We start from the raw sequence: 21,008 nt of genomic DNA on the forward strand, positions 1-21,008 counted from the left end.
GGGAGGTCTAGGTTGGATATTAGGAAAAACGATTTCACTAGGAGGGTGGTGAAGCACTGGAATGGGTTCCCTAGGGAGGTGGTGGAATCTCCTTCCTTAGGGGTTTTTAAGGTCCGGCTTGACAAAGCCCTGGCTGGGATGCTTTAGTTGGGGATTGGTGCTGCTTTGAGCAGGGGGTTGGACTAGACGACCTACTGAGGTCTTTCCAACCCTGATATTCTATGATTCTATGGCACAGCTGGATCCAGCACCCAGCGTCGTGCCTGGGCAAAGCCGAGTGCACAGGCCGGTCCCCGATGGGGAGCTAGGCCCATGTGCTCTCCAGCCTCTCCCCACTCACCTGGCAGGCTGCCCCTGGTCATAGGATTTCCTCCGGGTCAGAGGCGAGGTGTCCGAGCCACGGGACTGCCTAGGGCTGGAACAGAGCAAGACCTGATCAGCAATCGCCCCTCCTTGGGGCCAGGGCCCTTCAGCACTGAACAGGCCTACTCCAGAGCAAGCGAGCCGAGAGCCCTGGGGCAGCGCACAGATCCACCTCCCGAGCCAGGGGTCCAGCGGGCTGGATCAGGCCCCGGCAGGGCCCAAGGCCAGGCCAGCGGCCCCGGCTAAGGGTTTGCGCTGTGAGCGCAGGTCCTGTTGGCTTCATCACCGAGACTGCTGCTGGAGAAGGCAGCTCCGTGCCTTCGATAAGAGGGCTGTGGAGACTGGACGCCCAACTCTGTCCGACAGCAGAACTCCGTTTGTACCCGCCTTCTCCAGGCCCCGTCCCCCCGACGGGCAGTTTGTGGACACTGGCAATCCAAGATGGCAGAGCAAGCTGGCCCCATCACTGCATGCTGGGACAGGCTGGCTCGACCGAGAGGAGTCCAGACTCAAGGCTCCAAGGGCAGAATACGATGGCCCAGCCCACCTCTTCCCCCAAGGGCCTGTAAGCACGTGGCGACCATGCTTGCCAGGGCTTACAAGGTGCTGCCGCGGGTGGGCAGGCTGATGGTGCGGGAGACCTTATTCTTGTAGTAGGAATCCCGGATGGAAAAGCCGATCCCGTCTTCCTTGATCTCCATGAGGGACACCAAGGACTTGGTGATGTTCTTGGTGGAGATGTCCAACGTGGGTCCCAGGCACTCGGCCGACACAGCCTTCATCTGGCCTGACAGCTTGGGTTCCCCCTATGGCGTGGCACAGGGAGGGGTGGGCTGAGAGGCGAGGAGTTCACTGCCCCGAGGGTAGCACGTGGAGCGAGTCTGAGACGCTGGCGCCCCTTGGCCATTCAGTTCCAAGAAGCCTCTGGGGCCAAGCACCCAGCAGTGGCAGATCTAGAGAAACCTTTCAGTTGGGCCCCGGTTGCCAGCATTAACGTTTCATGAGTTCATTAATGAGGGCAACAGGAAGTACCCCCTGTGCAAGGCTGAAACGTGTATGGCCCAGAGTGCCGGAGCAGCTCTCCCAGGAGGATTCGGCACTTGGAGGGACTGGTCCAGTCAATTAGCCTCTGGGAAGGGCGCACAGCACCAGGGCGTCACATGGGTTTTATTTGCTCCCAGAGGAGGGCTAGACAGCACCAGGGCACCTTGCCTGGATTCAGGGAAGCCCAGTACAGCTCAGTGATGTGGCATTTGGGGGTTTAAAGTGGGCTCTACGACTCAAGGAGCCATTTATAGGGCCAAAGTAACACGCCAGGCACGGCCGTCACCAGGAGACCAGACCCCGGGCTATTTCAGTTCCAGACCCAAGACATTCCGCCCATGGAGAAGACTCCCGCCAAGGGCCACCGCCCAGCCGTGAGCACAAAGGGAGAGGGGGTACAATGGACCAAAGACCCCACATCTGGATGTTAAATGGCCCTGTCTGTGGCTGCGAACTGACCTTGAACTTGAAGTCGTCCTGGCTGGCCGAGCCCTTCAGGCTGAAAGACTGGGAGAAGCTGTAGGAAACAAAGGGTTAAATGGCCGATCCCCTTTAAGGCTTAATTTAAAGCTAAAGGAAGAAACCACTGCCCATCACCCCCACCCCATAACACCCTATCACCAGCCCGGCTACGGTTCCTCCTCCCATTCCCCGAGGTACAGCCCATCCCCCAGTCCCTTTCGGGGCCCTCTTCCCTCCCAGCTCCGTCTTGCCCCTGGCCCTCAAGAGGAACCATTACTGGGACAGTTCTGTACAGCCCCTGCACGCCTGGGTTTGAGCACGGCCAGTCATCGCGTGTGAGTAGCCTGTGCACCGTCGGGTCCCACGTAGGAGCTCCGAGGGGCTGGAGCATGCTCGGTGCAGACAGAACCTGGAGAATTTAGCTGCCAAGCTCTAACGGGTCTACCTTGCCAATGAGTGCCACAGAGATGTGCCCCCCTCCCTCCATAGATCCCGCCGCTCAGGGGCGCACGAGGCTGGGACACTGCACGCTCCCTGGTGCGCTTACCTCCCCTCCGAGGCCAGGCTGAACTCCCAGATCTCCTCGTCCGTGCTGGCGTAGCCGTTCCCTGCACAAGGAACGGCCGACAAGGGTGCGTCAATGCGACAGAGGGTGGGAGGGCACCGCACTGGGCTGGTCCGATCAGAGCCAGCCAGAGGGCGGTCACCAAGCAGCGTGTGGCCCTTTAGGTCCTTGGGACCACCCCCCCAGACCACTGCTATCATTAACTCTTTGCCACCAAAGCGCCATCAGTGCATCCTCACGGCTGGACAGGCTGTGACCATGTGGGCTGATACGTCTGGAAGAAGCGGGCCTATCACTCCTGCCCACAGGGTCAGAGCAATGCCAAGAGCCCTGGGTTGGGCTCCATCTGTCCCAATGGGCAGACGTGCCATCTGTAGGGGCAGGCAAACACCCCAAGCCTTCCCAGCTGCTGCCAGCCCCAGGCCCCACATCAGCGCTGCCGGCTGCTTTGCCAGCCAATGCCCAGTACTCACGGGGGTCCCCAGGAGGGAAAAGCCCAGCACCCACCTTGCTGCATGTTGTGGATGAGCGCCTGCAGCTCGGGGTGGGACTCCGCTTTCTCCCGCAGGGCATCCAGGATCACATGGTTCTGGGAGGAGCCGGTCACATCCGTTTGTCTCAGGCGCCCTTCCAGCAGGCGAATCTGGGCTTCTTTCTGAGCCACCTGCAGCCCCTGTTTGGCGGGAGCAGGAGGTTACCTTCCGTCCAGCACACAGGACGGGCCAGTGGGTGGAACGGGGAATCAGCTCCTGGCTTCAGTCCCTGTCCCTAGGCACAGATGCAGGTTCCACACCAGCCTCACTCAGCTGCTGCTTGTACCCCTGTGACAATGCGGTTCTGGCGGAACCCAACTGAGAGTGCCAACTCAGGACAAATTGCTCAAATAGGGCAGTTACAGCCCAAGGCTGGGGTTTTTCCACCTCTAAGGCAAACCAAACCAGCCAGACTAGGAGGACTTTGGTCTCACCCCACTGGCTAACCGCAAGTCTCACAAGCGGTCTCCTTAGACACTCCAGTTTCCCAGTATTACCACCAGTGCCACTCGTTATGGGGACAAATGGTTATGAAAAGCAATACCGCAGTAAAAGAAAAAAGGTTCTCCTGATCCCAAAGGGCCAAGCCCCAGACCCAGGTCAATATACAAATCAGATCTTACTCACAAATCACGCTGTTGCCAATCCTTTAGAATCTAAAGGTTTATTCATAAAAGGAAAAAGATAGAGAGGAGAGTTAGAATTGGTTAAATGGAATCAATTACATACAGTAATGGCAAAGTTCTTGGTTCAGGCTTGCAGCAGCAATAGAATAAACTGCAGGTTCAAATCAAGTCTCTGGAATACATCCCCAGCTGGGATGGGTCCTCAGTCCTTTGTTCAAAGCTTCAGCTTGTAGCAAAGTTCCTTCAGAGGTATGAAGCAGGATTGAAGACCAGATGGAGATGAGGCATCAGCCTTATATAGTCTTTTCCAGGTGTAAGAACACCTTTGTTCTTACTGTGGAAAATTACAGCAAAATGGAGTCTGGAGTCACATGGGCCAGTCCCTGCATACTTTGCTGAGTTACAAGGCGTATCTGCCTTCTCTCAATGGGTCCATTGTATAGCTGATGGTCCTTAATGGGCCATCAAGCAGGCTAGGCAGAGCTAACACCATTTTGTCTGGGATGTCACCCAGCAGCACAGCAGAAGTTTGAAATACAGACAGTATAGAGCCAATATTCATAACTTCAATTACAAAATTGATACACACATATAGACAGCATAATTATAACCAGTAAGCCATAACCTTGTCTTAGACACCCCATTTGACCCCCCCTTATACAAGATCTGGGTGCCACTACAGGACCTTGGTTGCAACAATGATCTATATGGTCCCAGAGGATATCAATAACGTCACAAACCCATTCCCCTCTCTGGGTCCAGCAGCACACAGGCCAGGCAGGCCTCTCAGTCTCCATCACCCACGCACAAAGGATGCCCCAGGCGCAGCCAAATAGCCCTGGCTCCAAACCTGACCTGCAGCAATTGTGATCCCACGCTAACAGGGGGCCTCCTGGGATCCCATGTTCTGCAACCCACCCCACAGAGCTGCACCCCCACTTGAAGGCCCTTTGCCTGACCTTATCGATGGATGCCTTGAGGAAGTTGTCTAGCAGGAGGCGCGTCTCGGCCAAGGAGCAGGAGCTGATCACCACGGAGGTGTCGGTGGAGTCCAGCTCCTCCTACGGTGCAAGAGAGACCCCGAGGGAGGGGAATTAGAACAGCGCTGAGGGCGGTGAAGGGCAAAAAGCAGAGGGCCAGCAGAGACACCAGCACCACGGAACTGGGAGGGGTTCCTTGATTGGCTGACGCCGGCAGGGACGCAGGTGCTCTGCGAGCAGGCAGCGGGGAAGACGTCTTGCATGCCAATACTGTGCATGAGTACTCACACTGGACGTGTGCCTGGAACCAGGCCCCTAATTGGGCCATCTATGGGGACTGAACCACACACCTGCGGATTTAAAGAAGAGGAGCTTCTACCGCCTGGACGGCAGGAGCTGCTCGCTAGCCAGGTGACCAGAGCAGACCAAGGGCAGGTTTACACTGGGAACTTATACCAGCATAGCTATGTCTCTCCAGGGTGTGAAAATCCTGCCCCCCGCATCCCAGAGAGTGTAGCTCTGCCGACCGAACTAAACAGCCACCTCCTTGGGAGGTGGATTACCTACTCCGACGGGGAGTATCTACACCTAAAGCCTTGCAGCTGTAGCAGATTAAGCGTAGACATATACTAAAAACCTGTTTACGACCTCCAGCTGCTAGGAGGGGAGCAGAGAGCTACGCTGTGCTGAACCTGGGTCAGACCCCCCATGTCATTAACGGTGCGTCCACACAGCAAAGAAAAACCCACAGCAGCGAGCCTCTGGCCAAAGGATTCGGGCTTGCACTACGGGGCTAAAAGTAGCAGTGTAGACATTCCCGCTCATGGGCTCCAAGACCCTCCAGAGCCCAGGCTCCAGCCCTTGTGTGAATGTCTACACTCTTCGTTTTAGCCCCGTAGCCCTGCGAGCCAAGGCAATGGATCCAGGCTCTGAGACTTGTGCTGTGGGGTTTGCCTTGCAGCACAGACACCCGACAGGTGCCAGGGAGAAAGGCCTCATTATTAGGCTATTGTTTCTCTGTGGAAATATTTGATTAAACAAAAATTTCCTTTCTGGTCAAAATCCCACCCTCCCTTTACAAAAATCTGACATCAGAAAAGAGACTCAATGTTTGACAACAGCTTTCAGCAAAAGTTTGCGGTTTCAGAAAAGGGAAACCCTTTCCCAAGACCCCCAATTTTTTTGCCTTAAACCATCAAAACTGATTTTCAAAAACCACAAAAATTCCAGTTTCTCGGTGGGGGGGGCGGGGGGGGAAGAAACTGATTTTTTCTTCCCCCTGGGAAATTTCAAAAGAAAAACTAAAAGGGTTTGAGATTTCCTACAAAAGCAAACAGCATCTTCAACCCTCTCCCATGGCTACACCTGGAGTTGGCTCTGAATACCGGGCTGTCCCCTGGGCTTGGCTTCGGTCTAGGCTACAGGAACGCCACTGTGGAACTGGGCTGGGTCGAGGCAGTTTCTCACAGGAGGTTGTGTTGCCGTATACGCAGGGAATGGAGAAAGCCCATGTTCTAAGCATGTTTGGAGCCTGGCGGCGATCCAGGCTAGAGCCTGGTGCTGACATGGGTTTTTCTGTGCACACAGACAGGATTGAGCGTGGCTAGACCACGCCTTGCCCGCAGTACTGGATACATCATGGGTACATTTGTCCCATGGTACGGACAGGGCTTCCACTGACTCCAGCATGTGCAGAACTCCCATCAGGGCTGTTGGGCCTAGCAGCTGGTGGTGGACATCATGCTCTCCGCAGCCGTCCCTTCAACAAATAAACCATCCAGCACCGATGGAGACCCTGACGGACCAACATATAAGGGGCTTCCTAAATCCTGGCCCCAACCTTGCAGACCGTGCAGCGGAAAAGGGCTGATTCTTGGCCTCTGCTGGTCCAAGCCAAGCCACAGCCATGTCCGTTAGCCTGGCGCCCACGGGCCTACGGCTGCCTATCGCACCAGCCCCGTGAGTGCTCAGGCACCTGCTGAACTGGGCCTTATACAGCCGTCATCAGCAAACAAGCAGAGAAAGCAGCCAGACTGCAACAGCTGCTCTGTGACGTTTCTGTAGGGAGGGGGCGAGCTCTGGGGGCTAAGAGCAGGGAGCCAGCTCGGCCCTGACTCCCCGCGTGACCCACGACACAACGTTTCAGCCCAGAAGTTGGAGCTTAGAAAGCAAGAGGACCCTGCAAACCTGCCTCCTGCACCCCTTATGCTTAAACTGTCTAGAGGAAGAGTCCAGCCAGTCAGCCTCCTGCTCACGCCCAGTCCCCACCCCAACTATCAACCAGCCCCCAGAGCACCCCCTTTCCCTTACAGCATACAATGCCCTGGGGTGATCTCCCCCGCTCCCCCTCCCGTGAGACCAACTCCCCATATACTGACCCCCTGCACCTCACCCCCGCCCGCAGGCCCCCTCCCCCGGCACCTTGGTCTCCTCCAGCTGCATGATGGTGGCCTGGCAGTCGGCGATGCTGTCGGTGATGTAGTCAATGTTGGCGGTCAGCCCCTGATCTCCTCGTTCAGCTCCTGCAGGCCCTTCTGCTCCTCCGGGCTCTCCGCCTGCAGCGCCTCCTGCAGCAGCGCCAGCTCCTCGCATTTCTGGGGGGCGGGTGGGAAGGAAACGCCTCAGCCGGTGCTGTCCAGGTGCCAGCAGCCTCCCAGCACTCCTGGCCCTCGGTCATGCTCAGGCCACCCAATCCCCACCAGGGCACTGCCCCCCACACCTCACCTTGATCAGCCGCTCCATGTCCGCCTCCAGGTTGACGATGGTCATCCTCTGCATGACAACGTCAAAGATGCGCCACTCCAGCAACTGCCACTTGAGCCAGGCCGCCTTGCTGAAGGTCTGGCTCATCCCCTTCTTTGGGAACTTCTTCCTGCAGTGGGATGGGACACGGTCAGGGGGCTTCCACCAGGCGGGCGCTCGGCCATCACGCCCGCTAGTGCTCAGGACAGAGGGGCATTTACACATCAGGTCTCCAGCCTATGTGGAGAGTCTCACGTGTCAAACCACATGGCAGAGTCGCCCACGATGATAGAGCGATTGTTTCCCGTGTTCCCACAGAACTCCGCTCCCATCTAACACCCAGGAGCCCGGGGCCTGAGGGCCAAGCAGGGAACGAGGCTGCGGGGGACACAGATTCGGAAGCACTGGTCTGACCTGACGGGCCGAGCCCCATTCACGGAGGGCGAAGGGTCTCTCAGGAAGTGGTCGATTTTCCGGTTCCACTGGCGCACGATGCTGGAGACCGAGCGAGAGCCGGACTCCAATTCCGAGGAGGTGGTGCTGGCGGACACCTCCGCACCTGAGTCCAGCATGGCTGGCTTCTGACTCAGCCTCCCAGAGACCCGGTCCGACATGGGCTTGGCCAGGCGGCGCAGAGCAGAGACCTGGGTGAGAGCAGTGCCTGAGGGCTGGGCCTCCTGGGAACACCCGCAGGGGGCATCGCCCCCCAGCCGCAGAGCGACTCCAATGCTTCTCAGGTGGCAAAGTGAGCCCGGGAGCAGCTGAGCACCTTTCAAGAGAGCTGAGCCTATCTGGGCTGGGTGAAGGTCCGGTACCCGTGGATAGCAGTTTCCCAGAATGCATCAGGAGGGGCTGGGATCGAAGCACCGCACCATCCCGCGAGCTGTACGGGTGCTGGGGCAGGAGGCAGCCTGGACGAGTCACGTGACCAACTCAGCTGCCAGGACCCAGCTCCAGGAAGGAGGGAGGGGGACACAGCCTGTTGTGCACGGTCGCACATGGCATGCAGAGAATTCCTCCTTCCTGACCCCAGAAGATCAGCTGCCCCCGGAGGCAGGCGTTTCTTCCCTCGCAATCACTGTCATCTCCTGCCTGGTTACTCCTGGCCATAAAACCACCAGGCTCTGTGGGAAATCCACCCCCCCCCAGGGCCAGCGCCTTGGGAACAACCCAGGATTGGCGGAGCACGACCCACTGGGACAACGGAGGGGACTATTCCGTCTGGAGAGGCCCCAGGGCCCTGCCCTGCCAACGGCCCGATCCAGGAGCCAGGCCTTAGCGCCCACCCAGTCACGGCCCCGTGAGCGGCTCTCCAGACCCCCGCAGGTGCAGGGGCTGGCACTCACCTCCTGGGTTTTCCTTCGCAGCACGATTTCCTGCTGCCGCTTCTGAGACTCCAGCGCCCGGATCTGAAACTGCGCGGGAGAGAAGCCGAGCTTCAGTCGAGTCCTGAGCGGGCATGAGCCGCTAAAGAGGAACCCAGGGTCTGGGGTAGAACCCATGGCAGCAATGGGGGAAGGGGAGGGGACCCAGGGCTCCCCCACCCCCTTGCCTGGGGCCAGCACATGGGATGTTCTCAGTGCAGGCCATGGGCCAGATTTTGATCTCACCAGCAGCGGTATAAAACCTGGAGCAACTGGGGCTAATCGGGATTTATTCTGCTGTAACCGATGGCAGCACTGTGGCATTTGTACCTGCCCTGAGCAGCAACCAGAGATGCAAGAGGAAGCAATCACCTCCTCTGACCTGAGGAAGGTGGAACCTGCCACCCCACCAGGTGCTGATCTCAAGGGATGGACAGACAGATGGACATGTGGTTGGGAGAGGGGACGTGCTGCGCCTTCAGCAGGGGGAGGAGTCCCCAGACAGTCGGTGGGGTGGCTGGTTTCCGCACAGGGTGCCCAGCACACAGCTCCCCAACCAGGCAGGGTTTTGCGCTGTTCTATGCTGCCGGCCCCATTCCTGGCTTCACAGGACCTGCAGGCCTTGGCCGGACAGTGGCCCAACACGGGCTCTGAGAGGAGCGGGCCTGGGGGCCAAGCCGGGCACTGATCCCAGCGGCCGGGCACCCGGAAGAGCTCTAACACACTGTCGAGCAGAGGTAGGGCAGGACTGAACGTGGAATGTTCTTGATGCAGGTGACGGCTGGATTCACATCGCAGCAGCAGCAGTGTAAATCTGGAGCGACTCCGCTAATGTCAATGCAGTTACTCCAGATTTACAATGAGCGTAATAGACAGTGGAATCCGGTCCTCTGTTGGTGCAGCGCTTGCTCCAGATTTCCCATCGCCTTGCTCAGCCATCCCTGCGACTCAGCCCCAGCTTTGCAGGGCTCCCCTGCTGCCCCATATCCTGAATGGCCCCACTCCCTGTCTCAGCCCTGCCCCGTCACAGGGGCTCCCCTGCCCCTGCCCCACCCTGCGTCAGGGACTCTGGGTGCAGGCTGGCTCACCCAGGTAACTGCTCACCTGTGCACAGGGGAGGGGACCTGACACATCATGCATCAGCGAGGGCTCTCCAGCACCCTCCCCATCTGGTCTCAAGGAGCCTGGCTTGGGGCATCTCCCCAGGAAAGGCCCAGACCCATTGGAGAACCCGCACTCCCCGCTGCACCCTGGCCAGCTGGTGTGGGAGCTCAGAGCTGAGTGAGGGGCACAGGCCCCAGCCAGAGCTGCCCTATCTGCAGAGCCCTGGCAAGGAGCTGGGTTCTCACCTCCTGCCTGCGCTGCTCCTTCTTCAGCTGGGCGATCTCCCGATTCCGCTTGATCTCCATCAGCCGCCTCCGCTGCTGCTCCTCCCGCATCTGCTTCATCAGTGCCACCTGCGGGCCCCCCGACAGCCACACCCAGCATAAGGAGTGTGCACAAGGGGCTGTGCCCATCCACCGTCCCTCCCCAGTTTGAAGAGCTAGCACAAGCAGGCCATGCCCCTCCAGCCCCCTCCTCCTCTGCCCAGCCAGGTACCTTCGCCTTCTTCATCTCTGCCACCTCAGCCTGCAGCTTCTTGAGCTCCCGCTCGTAGCGCGACTGGTTCTTGAGCAGGCGAGCACGTTCCTTCTGGGCTGCCTGCAGCTTCTGCAGCTCCCGATTCATCTCCTTCAGCCGCTTCTCGTAGTCCGCCTTGATCTTGTTGGCCTTCTCCTCCGTGTAGCATTCCATGGTGCCTGAAGGGGGTGGCGCAGAGACGCTCAGAGTGCCAGGCTAGGCCGAGCCCATCACGCTCCATCCCACCCAGCTGCCCTCTGGACCCACCAGGCCCCCAGGGAAAGCACCCTCAGTGGGGGGCACTTTAGATTAACTCTTGGCCTCCAGGGACAAGCCTGCCTGGTCCAGCAGCTCAGGAGATGTTCAATGGCCGAGTAGCCCAGACCAGTCATTGCCTGCAAGCCAGAACCATGGGCCTATTTTAGACCAATAACCCCGGCAGCAGAGCAGTGCCAGGCGTGTGCCAGGGACCGCACCGCTCCAGGGACTGGGTGCACACTGTTCTCCTCCAGGCAGCCATTGCTGTTCAGCCCAGAGGGGGATGCTGCTGAGATGAGTTTGGTGGGACTCAGCTGGGGGCAGGTGTCTCAATCACTAAAGTCTCAGTTATAGCATCAGCTGCCCCACTCGGGGAAGATGCCCAGGACCGAAAAGCCCTGGAGATGGAGCTCTCTGCATGGGCAGGCTACGCTGCTGCTCCTGCATTGGAGAGCCACAGTTTCCTCGCTGGGAGGAAGTCAGGAGCAGCTGGGAGCTTGGCCGCAGATGCCAGGCGGCTTTGCCTCTTTGCCTGGCCCTGTCTCCCTGACGCGTGTCAGAGCTTGGAGCTCCTCCGAGGGAAGGGACTTTCCCTGGGCCCTACACCCACTGTCTCCCCACAGCCAGCGGGCTGCACAGCTGGGAGGTCACGGGGTCACCAGGCCCAGCCCTGATCAAGAGGCGGGACAAGTGGCACACAGCAGAGGAGAAGGATCGATCCCAGGAGCTGGGAAGCCAGACACTGAGCAGCCAGCGGGAATCTCTGGGGACTGCAAGAGGGGCATGGAATGCAGGTGTTAGCGGGGGAATGGTCCTGCTACTGTGGTAAACTTTCCTGGCTTCTGCACTACCCCGGTGAAGTGGGCTAGCAAAAGGATCCGAGTCCTCGCTCCCACTTCCTTCACCCAGAGGCCTCCCTGCCCTTGAGGGCTCCCCTTCCACTCTCCTGTCTGGCAGAGTCCTCGTAAACCCCGACAAGGCTGGGCCCAGGATTCCTGGGGGGCTCGACCCCCAACCCTGCTGTGGTCACCCAGGACAGGGGCTAGGGTGTCCCCACTCTGGAGTACTCTCTCTGCACTGGGCACCTCCCTGACCCACTGATCATTTCATACAATTTAAAGCAAATACAAGTTGTTTAATTAACAATTAATTTTAAAAAAGAATAAGGAAAAATGGGAAAGGTTAAAGGAAAACACATCACCCCGCTCTGTGGCAGGGAACATCACAAACAGTGTCTCTGGAACGTCAGGGCAGGTCACCGTCTGTTCCTTGTAGGTCCCAGGCTCCTTCTCAGGCCCTGGCTGTGCTGCAGAGATGCTGCGGGTCGGACACTTGCTCTGGCGGTGGCCACACGCTCTCAGGCTCTAGGTGGCAGGACCCTTTTTCCCAGTGTCGCCCCCGCCCGGTCGGGGTTATGATCCCCCCTCCGAGTCTGGCCTGCAAGGCCTCTTGGCTGAGGCGTCTCCCTGTGCTGGGCCCACTGCCCAGGGTCCCCCTCACTCTCCCCAGCTGCTCACCGCACCCAGCTCCGGACAGCTCCAGCCCCGGCTCCAGCTCCACTCGGCCTCAGCCCGGCTGCTGCTGCTGCTCTGCCTCCAGCTCCCTGGGCTGCTTCTCTGGCCCCTCTGGCTCCGGTTGCTGCAGCTCTGCCCCCAGGGCAGCTCTGCTCTCTCTGGGCTGTGCTCTGGCTTTGGGGCTGCAGCTCTGCTCCCAGCAGCTCAGCTCAGCTCCGGCCCCTGCTCTCTCCTTAGCTCGGCCCCACCCTGTCTGACCCAGGCAATTCCAGCTCACCCAGAGGACGGGACCCCCCCTGGCCTCCTGACTCCCTGATTAGCTGCCCGCCCTGTCAATCAGGCTGATCTGGAGCATTGGCCTCTCCCCATTGTCCCTGGGGATTGTCAGTCTCAGGCTCCTGATTTGCCATCGACCCCTCCCCTTTTAGTGCTGGGAGCAGCCAACCAAAACCCCCCCACTGAGTGTTAGTAAGGGGGCAACAGTCCCCTTACACAGGGACAGGGCCCAGTTTGGGCCTCACTGGGTGCCGGGAGAACCCCAGGGTTTCTCCTGCCAGCGCTGGCTCAGAGGACCCATGCGGTGGGATGAGCCGGGGGGTGGAGGGGGCACTGCCCGTACTGAGGTTCTGCAGCACCCGGTCCCTCTCCAGCTGGGTGTCGCGGATCTTGTTCTGCAGCAGGATTAGCTTCTCCTCGGACTGGTGCTTGAGGGTCTGTATGCGCCGCTGGCTGTTCTCCAGCTCCTCAATCAGCTTCTGCTCGATCTCGATCTCGCAGGTCAGGTCGGCCAGATCAGCCTGGAAATTCACCACTAGAGGTGGGGGGAGAGTCAGTCAGCCAGGCAGCCCCGGGGAGGTCAGGAGGAGAGAGCCAGGCAGCCCTGGGCCGGCCTGGAGAGGGGAGGGGCAGTGCCTGGCTCACGGGTCCCCTATGGACTCTGGCATTGCAGAGGAAAGGAGGCAGATGAGGCAGGACTCAGAGGGGATGGCATCTCGCTCCTGCGGTCTTAGCCTTGCCTGGGTACCTGAAGGCGAATGCGGGGGGCTGAGGAGGAAGGGACAGAGCTTGGCAGCCAGGCCTGTGCCACTGAGCACCAGCTGAGCCGGGGCACCTTAGCACCCTGACTGGCACCTCGTGCACCTCCAGCCAAGACCTGCCCAGCTCACCCTACAGGCCCACTGCAGCCGCCTACCGCCTCCCCAAAAGGGGCACAGCCCTGAGTCACTGCAGATATCCCCGGCCCCAGCCTAAGCACAGAACTGGGCGCCGTGCCCTCCGAGTTATCCTTCTCCTCTGCATCAGAGTCCGAGTCCACCAGGCTCTCCTCGCTGCCCGAATCCTCGTCCTCATCCTCACAGCCACTCTCCTCCCGCTCCTCCTCCTCCTGGGAAACAAGCGCAGGTTTAGGGCAGAGATCAGGAGCCTTCGGCCCCTCTCCTATCGTCGCAGGGGCTCAGGCCTCTCCCCATCCGCCACCCCCAGATGTGGGTGAATTAAAGCGATTGCCTCGGAAACCAGTGCCAGGCAGAGGCAGAAGAGAGGACATTTGACCCGGGGCCAGGGGCAGGGCTGATCCCTGCGTGCAAAGGGAGTGGGCCATGTCTGGGGAGCTCCCCCCACCATCCCCGCTGAGATGGCAGCTGAAAATGAAGGACCTGATGAGAACCTCCGGGACGGCTGGGGCAGAAGGGACACGGTTCACGGGACAAAGCCCAGCTGCATGGAAAGGCCTGTGGCTAGTTGCCCTGCCCCACCTGTTGCCAGGGTGTCAGATGACACAGGGCACTGCCAGGGGGCAGAGGGGACTGTCTTACCCGCCATCCTCGGCCATGCCCTGCCCCCACTCTCCACACCTAGGCGGGGCCAAACAGCAGCAGACTGGCTGCCCTATGGGGGGGTGGTCATGGACCCTGCCCATGCCCCCCAGATCCCCTGCGACTCCCACAGACAGGCTGGGCTTTGCCCCACTTCCCAGGGTGCGGCAGGACACAGCTGCCCCAAGCGCCGGCGAGGCACAGAGAAGGCCGCTGGCATTCTGGCTAGCAATCGGGCTCCCACCCCCCACTCCACGGGGGAAGCCTCCCTCACCTCCTCGTTCTCGTCCGTCTCCTCCCCGTTCTCCTGCTGCAGCTTTGGCCTCTTCTTAAAGGCCTCCTTCTCCGGGCTGCCAGGAAGAGACGGGATGAACCCCGGTGACAGGGGAGCCCTGGCACCCGGTCCCCTTAGACCATACATCCCCAACACCCTCCATCTCAGAGCCCTTCAGGAACCCAGCTTCACTGCCCTCCAGAGAGACGGGCCAGGCAGTGTTACCAGATGGGGAGACTGAGGCACAAGGAGGGGAAGGGACTCACCCAAGGTCATGTGGGACGTCAGAGGCAGAGCTGAGAAAAGAACCCAGGAGTCCTGATTCTCTGCTGTATGGCTTTGGCTTCCCAGGGATAGGGCAGGACAATGTCTGGACCAGCAGGGCTGATGGGGGCTGGAGGGTACCAGGGCTGGAAGCCAAGGGACAAGTGGGCATCCCAATAACTATGGTCCTGCCATAATAATGAAGAGCCAGGGGTGGGAGCACCCAGAACAGCCCCCCTCCCCGCTCTGTTCCCAGCAAGGAGTTGGCCATCGCCTCTTCCTCCGCTGCTTGGTCTCCTTCTTCAGCTGCTCCAGGTCCTGCTTGGCCCACCGGAGGACTTCGGTGGCCTCTGCCTCCATGGAGACCACTGGGCAGCTGAGCGCCCCCAGGCCTGGGCCTGGAGACGAGCCCAGGGAGTACGGGGGCCTGGAGGAGACCTGCGACAGACTCCGGTGGAGCAACTCGTTCATGGCTTCGCTCTCCAAGAGCTTTGTCCTGGGGATCGGAGGGGCTTTTGGTTACGGAGATCTGCTGCCCTGGGCAGATGTCCAAACACCCCAGGGGAAAAGACACCCCCTCAGCCCAACCTCTAAGGAGGGGTGACCGGGAGAGTGTGTGTCTGGAACCTAAACTGCCCTCGCTCAGCTCGGACAAAGGGGCTCAGGGCTCTGCTCCCAGGGAGGGGTGCTGCAGAAGGACATTGCAGGGAAGGAAATCTGGCTTGGCCACCACTAACCATCTGCATGCCTCTCGTGGGAGCAAAGAGTCACAGCAGATGCCACTTCATGGATTTAGTGCCTTCACTTAGATGGCAATGGAGCCCAGGCCACGTCACAAAGGCCCCAGGGCTTCCCACTAGGTCTGAACGCTAACGGGAGAGAAGCAACCCTATGGCCGACAGCCAGTTCTCAACAGCCACGGTGATACGCTGACATGGCAGCCTAAGGGTTAATCTTCAGCAGCGGCTGCGCTAGACATGGTGGGGCACCTCTGTTTTCTAGCATTACAGACAGGGGTCTGGATCCTCAGCGGGAGGGGCGTAAATCGGCATTGCTCCAGGGACCCCAGTGTGACAACGCTGATTTTACACCAGCTGAGAATCTGGCCCAGAACGAGCGAGGGGATTCCTGTCTCCAGGGTTGTCAGTTTCTCCAGCACTAAATCCACATATGAGCAGCACTAGCTATCAGACTGCATTTCAATGTACCCCTGGGAGGCATTTAAGTCTGGATCAGCCAAGGCTCCAGAGAAAGCTTGGGAGCACAAGGGCCGGACAGGACGCCCTACAGGATGGAGACATTTCCATCTCGAATGTGGGGCTTTTATTTATATTTCAGCAGCACCGAGAGAGACGGGATCAAGGCCCTGTTGTGCCAGGTGCTGCACACACCTGTGAGACGGGCGCTGCCCCAAAGCACCGACAATCTAAATGGTCGCATCAGACCAAAGGCAAGAGAGAGGGGAAGTGACTTGCCCGAGGTCATTGGCAGAGCTGCGATGCCAGCCTACTATTTGAACCCAGTGCCCGCGGCACCAGTCACCCAGCCGGGAGCGGCAGAGCCAGAGAGGGAATCTGGGCCTCCAGAGCCCCAGGTCAGCAGCCCCCCCGCTAGCCCGCACTGCCTCTTTGCAGGTCCTCTCAAGCTGCACGCGATATGTGGCCCCCCCAGACGGGCGGAAGGAGAGAACGTGACCCACGCCCACCTGAGCTGCTCGATCTCCCAGATGTAGTTCTGGATCAGGGCGCCGATGGCCTCGTTGCCGTCACCTGGAGGGACAGAATTAGGATCACAGACTAGATCAGAAACACCTAGCAGCTGGGCTGCCACTCAGCTGCCCTTGGACCTGAGCTCTGGGGTGGCTGTAATTTTCGTGGGACCGATCCGCATGCCCCACCTCGCATACACGTTCTCCGGACGTGCCCATCCTCACCTGCCTTGGCCAGTATGAAATTGGCCTCCTGGCTCATCAGGTGGGTGACCTGGCTGTTGATGGCATCAATGGCCTCCTGCTTGGCCTTCACCCTCATGCGCAAGGTGGCGTTCTCCTTCTGGAGCATGGCGTTCTCCTGGAATAAGTCACTGTAGCCCTCGGTGCCGTCCTCCCCGATCACACGCTTGCCCTGCGGGGAGAGGAGAAAGGGAGATGCAGAGAGGGCAAAGCCACAGCGTCGGTCAGCCCTGGCCAAACCCAGCCGGCCACGTGCTCAATGGCGCCGCACTGAGGAAGATGGGTAGGGTAACCCTACGTCCCGTTTCGGCTGGGACAAGTCCCTTTTTTAAGCCATGTCCTGGGCGTCCCGACTTTTTTTTTTGCAAAAGTTGGCATTTGTCTCCAAGGGCAAACGGGACAAACACCCAGTTTTGTCAAGAAAGTGGGTGCAGAGGAACGTGGGGGGGAGGCCGGGATCCAGCGGGGGGCAGGCAGGGCTCGGGTGAGCAGCGATGCTGGCCCCAGCCTTTGGGAAATAGTCGGCCTATCCCGTATGTGCTTTGCTGCTCGCCCCAGCCCTGCCTACCTTCTGCACAGGGAGGGAGGCTCGCGTGAGCGGCTCAGGCCAGCCCCACCTGGGGGGAGGGACTCAGGTGAGTGGCTCGAGGCAGCCCCGTGGGGGGGGGGAGAGGAGGAGGAGGGGCTCAGGCCAGCCCCACGGGGTGTTCTGTTTTCCCTTTGGGAAATATGGTCACCTTAAAGATGGGTCACAGCAAGAGGAGCAGGGAAAAGGCAGAGACTCAAAAAATGGCAGGCGTGCCCGTGGGAAGGCCATGCTCGGGAGACGGCAGAAACAGGGAGCAGCTGACATGCTGTAAGTGCCGTTTACTCAGGTAAGGTACTGATCTGAGCCCCATGATGGCAGGAACTGAGCACCTCCCAGTTTAATGCATTTACCATCATGCACCCCCAGGGGGCAGGGCAGTGCTCTGACCCCGGCTGGGCAGAGGGGGATTGAGGCCATGAGGCTAAGGGAGTTGCCCAAGGTCACACGGGGAGTTTGTGGCAGAGCAAGGACTTGACCACAGGGCTCCCAAGTCCCAGGCCAGTGCCATGACCACTGGGCCATCCTTCCTCTCGGGCTGGGGAGATACATGACTCAGCTCAATAGCAACCTCTGGCTGCCTAAGGGCTGGTGCTCCTGGGAAACCAGTCCAGCCAAGCTCAGCATGAAGCAGGATGTCGGATATGCCGCACAGGACAGGGATATAAAGCAGGAGGTGCCTTCCCAGCTCCGAAAGATACCCTGAAGCCTTCTCCCTGTTCAGACATGACATACGGCCCTTTAACAGCCTACCTCGCCATAGTCCCTTGCATCCTACCCACAAACTACAGCACCACTGAAACACAGCCATCTCTGCGGTGGAGCCCAGTGCCACAGCATACACTGCACCCAGGAGGGCATGGAGCTGGCCAAGGCCAGCAGAGGAGTAGCTGTACACACAGCATGGGGCCAGATCTGTGCAGGGGAGGCAGGAATACTTTCTCCATGCCATTTGAGGCTGTGTTGCTGCAGCTGGGATTTGAACCTGTGACAGCGAGGAGTCCAGGTCATACCCAGGCTTTGTACATGCAAGTAGGTCTCCCTCTAGCAGCCAGCCGCAGCAACCACAACAGCCTGCCACAAACTCAGTTAGTGGAGTTACTCCATTAGCTCAAGCGGCAGGGGCCGGCGTGGAAGGTCCTGGGTTCGATCCTCACTGGTGACCCGAGTGGGCCGTACACACACAAGGCTTCACCTGCTCAGCCGCCCCTTACCGCCTTGTACTCCATGAGCTCCATCTGGAGGCGGGCGATCTCGGCCCGCAGGGCGCTGATCTGCTGGCTGGTTTTGTCCTGGTTCACCACCACCTTGTTCTTGATGTTGCGAGCCCAGTTGGCGTACTTGAGCGTGTTTAAGATCTCCATGAAGTCCCGGTCAGAGGGGCTGATGCAGGCGATCATGATGGTTTGGCTAGGGAGGATGGAGAGCCAACGGGGTCAGCTGGAGCCGCCATCAAACAATGCAGCACCTGGGCCACGTCAGATCAGCCAATTCCAACGCTGGCACATGGGTGCCTATTGGCAGCTCCAGCCACAACCCCCTTTGGCCTTTATTTACTTTATAAACGGGGCGCTGGCCCCTTCCACCCTGGGCCGGCACAAGCTGGGAGTGTGGCTCAGGCAGCAGCCTGCTTTGCGCTGGCAAAGAGAACCCTGGGTGGCCTCCCCTGCTCATTACAAAGTGGTGTTCAGGGAGTCAGCTGCCAACAAAAACCGGAAGGGACTGAGTTTTCCCCCCATGCTGGGGAGGGCCCCTCCCTGTAGAAAACAAAGCTCAGGGTGATCAGAGCCACCTCTTCCCAGGGAGCGGGGGGGCTCTGGACCAATGCACTAGCAGCCAGTCAGTGCAGCTATACCAGCCAGCCAGTGTGCAGCCCCTCTCCTGCCTCCACGTTATTCCCGAGCCCCCAGACCCAGGAATCTACCCCTACTGGGGACAGTGCTGGGTAGCGCAGCTAGTAGTCCCATCCCTCACCACCAAGTCCACTGCGCGACCCCTAGTGGTGACCCATGTGTGACGTTATTGACATAAACTGGGACCGTATAGATCATTGTTGCAACCAAGGTCCTGTAGTGGCACCCAAATCTTGTATAAAGGGGGTCAAATGGGGTGTCTAGGACAAGGTTATGGTTTACTCATTATGATTATGCTGTCTATATGTGTGTATCAGTTTTGTAGTTGAAGTTATGAATATTGGCTCTATACTGTCTGTATGGCAAACTTATGCTATGCTTCTGGGTGACATCCCAGACAAGCTGAGATTAGCTCTGCCTAGCCTGCTTGATGGCCCATTAAGGACCATCAGCTATACAATGGACCCATTGAGAGAAGGCAGATACGCCTTGTAACTCCGCAAAGTATGCAGGGACTGGCCCATGTGACTCCAGACTCCATTTTGCTGTAATTTTCCACAGTAAGAACAAAGAGGTGTTCTTACACCTGGAAAAGACTATATAAGGTGGATGCCTCATCTCCATCTTGTCTTCAATCCTGCTTCATACCTCTGGAGGAATTTTGCTACAAGCTGAAGCTTTGAACAAAGGACTGAGGACCCATCCCAGCGGGGGATGTATTCCAGAGACTTGATTTGAACCTGCAGTTTATTCCATCGCTGCTGCAAGCCTGAACCAAGAACTTTGCCATTACTGTATGTAATTGATTCCATTTAACTAATTCTAACTCTCATCTCTATCTTTTTCCTTTTATGAATAAACCTTTAGATTTTAGATTCTAAAGGATTGGCAGCAGCGTGATTTGTGGGTAAGACCTGATTTGTATATTGACCTGGGTCTGGGGCTTGGTTCTTTGGGATCAGGAGAACCTTTTTCTTTTACTGGGGTATTGGTTTTCATAACCATTTGTCCCCATAACGAGTGGCACTGGTGGTAATACTGGGAAACTGGAGTGTCTAAGGAGATTGCTTGTGAGACTTGCGGTTAGCCAGTGGGGTGAGACCGAAGTCCTCCTAGTCTGGCTGGTTTGGTTTGCCTTAGAGGTGGAAAAAACCCCAGCCTTGGGCTGTAACTGCCCTATTTGAGCAATTTGTCCTGAGTTGGCACTCTCAGTTGGGTTCCGCCAGAACCGCATTGTCACACCATGATGGCTCAGTCTGGGAGCTAGTGAGCCAGGCAGGGTCTGTCTGTGTCCAGCAGCCCCTTTATATCCACTAAAAAGAAGAACAGGAGTACTTGTGGCACCTTAGAGACTAACAAATTTATTAGAGCATAAGCTTTCGTGGACTACAGCCCACTTCTTCGGATGCATACAGACTAACACGGCTGCTATTCTGAAACCTTTATATCCACTGCAGCCTGTCCCAGTCTCCTCCACCCGCTAAGAGCCTACCAGACCGCAGTTGATGGAGATGCCCTCCTTGGCTCTCTCGCCCGTAGCTCCCGTACGCTTCAGTCTCTCCGAGCCAGCCAGGTTGACGAAGTGGAACTTGGCGGTGAGGGTCTCGTACTCGCTGGTGGCCTGGGATCCCTCTGGAAGGCCGGTCACCTGGCAAGCAGACACGCTGCAGCGTCAGTGCCTCCCGCAGGGGAACAGGGCTTTATCCCTCTGCTATGATAGATCCCAACCCGCCCCCTCGCAGAGCATCCCGCTACGGCTCCATTGCCATGGCCGTCAGTCACCCAGCACTGTCCGTACGTCTGGGGACCCTGCTGTCCCCCTAGTTATCTGGGACTAGAGTCCGAGCAGGGTAATTATCCAGAGCCCAGCAAGTCAGGCCTGGCCCGCCGGGAGGGAGAGGGGGGTGTCGTCACTGACAGATTGACCTGCCCCGGTGGAGAAAGGGGCTAATTAGGGCTCCGAGCCGGGAGGTCCCCAAAGGCAGGGAAGCCAGAGCCAATTCTGCACCTTGCCCTGGATTAGCTTTGCAAGCAAGCCGTGTATTGCCAGCCCAGCTACTGCTCCCCTGCCGGGAGCGGGTGCAGCCTGGAAGGGGCGAGCACTGAGCAGAAGGCGGCGGAGGAGGAGAAATGGATTTAGTGCCGGTGGCTAGTCGGGGGAAGGGGCAAGAACAGCAGGGCAGGTGCATTGAGCC

General features: G+C 58.7%; 1 protein-coding gene across 1 annotated transcript in view; it reads right to left on the reverse strand.

The window, feature by feature from the left end:
- LOC128836105 (kinesin-like protein KIF21B) overlaps positions 1 to 21,008 on the reverse strand; it is a 31,215-nt gene that overhangs the window by 2,444 nt on the left and 7,763 nt on the right. Inside the window, 22 exon segments of the mRNA XM_054026122.1 lie at positions 341 to 415; positions 964 to 1,169; positions 1,867 to 1,924; positions 2,417 to 2,477; positions 2,942 to 3,107; positions 4,553 to 4,654; positions 6,995 to 7,074; positions 7,077 to 7,167; positions 7,298 to 7,445; positions 7,730 to 7,959; positions 8,662 to 8,730; positions 10,029 to 10,136; positions 10,279 to 10,478; positions 12,691 to 12,882; positions 13,344 to 13,455; positions 14,160 to 14,235; positions 14,698 to 14,919; positions 16,129 to 16,192; positions 16,357 to 16,546; positions 18,175 to 18,370; positions 18,638 to 18,717; positions 20,306 to 20,461. Of these exon segments, the coding sequence (XP_053882097.1) occupies positions 341 to 415; positions 964 to 1,169; positions 1,867 to 1,924; positions 2,417 to 2,477; positions 2,942 to 3,107; positions 4,553 to 4,654; positions 6,995 to 7,074; positions 7,077 to 7,167; positions 7,298 to 7,445; positions 7,730 to 7,959; positions 8,662 to 8,730; positions 10,029 to 10,136; positions 10,279 to 10,478; positions 12,691 to 12,882; positions 13,344 to 13,455; positions 14,160 to 14,235; positions 14,698 to 14,919; positions 16,129 to 16,192; positions 16,357 to 16,546; positions 18,175 to 18,370; positions 18,638 to 18,717; positions 20,306 to 20,461 (2,882 nt within the window).

Source organism: Malaclemys terrapin, chromosome 4 (genome assembly GCF_027887155.1).
Source record: "Malaclemys terrapin pileata isolate rMalTer1 chromosome 4, rMalTer1.hap1, whole genome shotgun sequence".
Lineage (NCBI taxonomy): Eukaryota > Metazoa > Chordata > Testudines > Emydidae > Malaclemys > Malaclemys terrapin.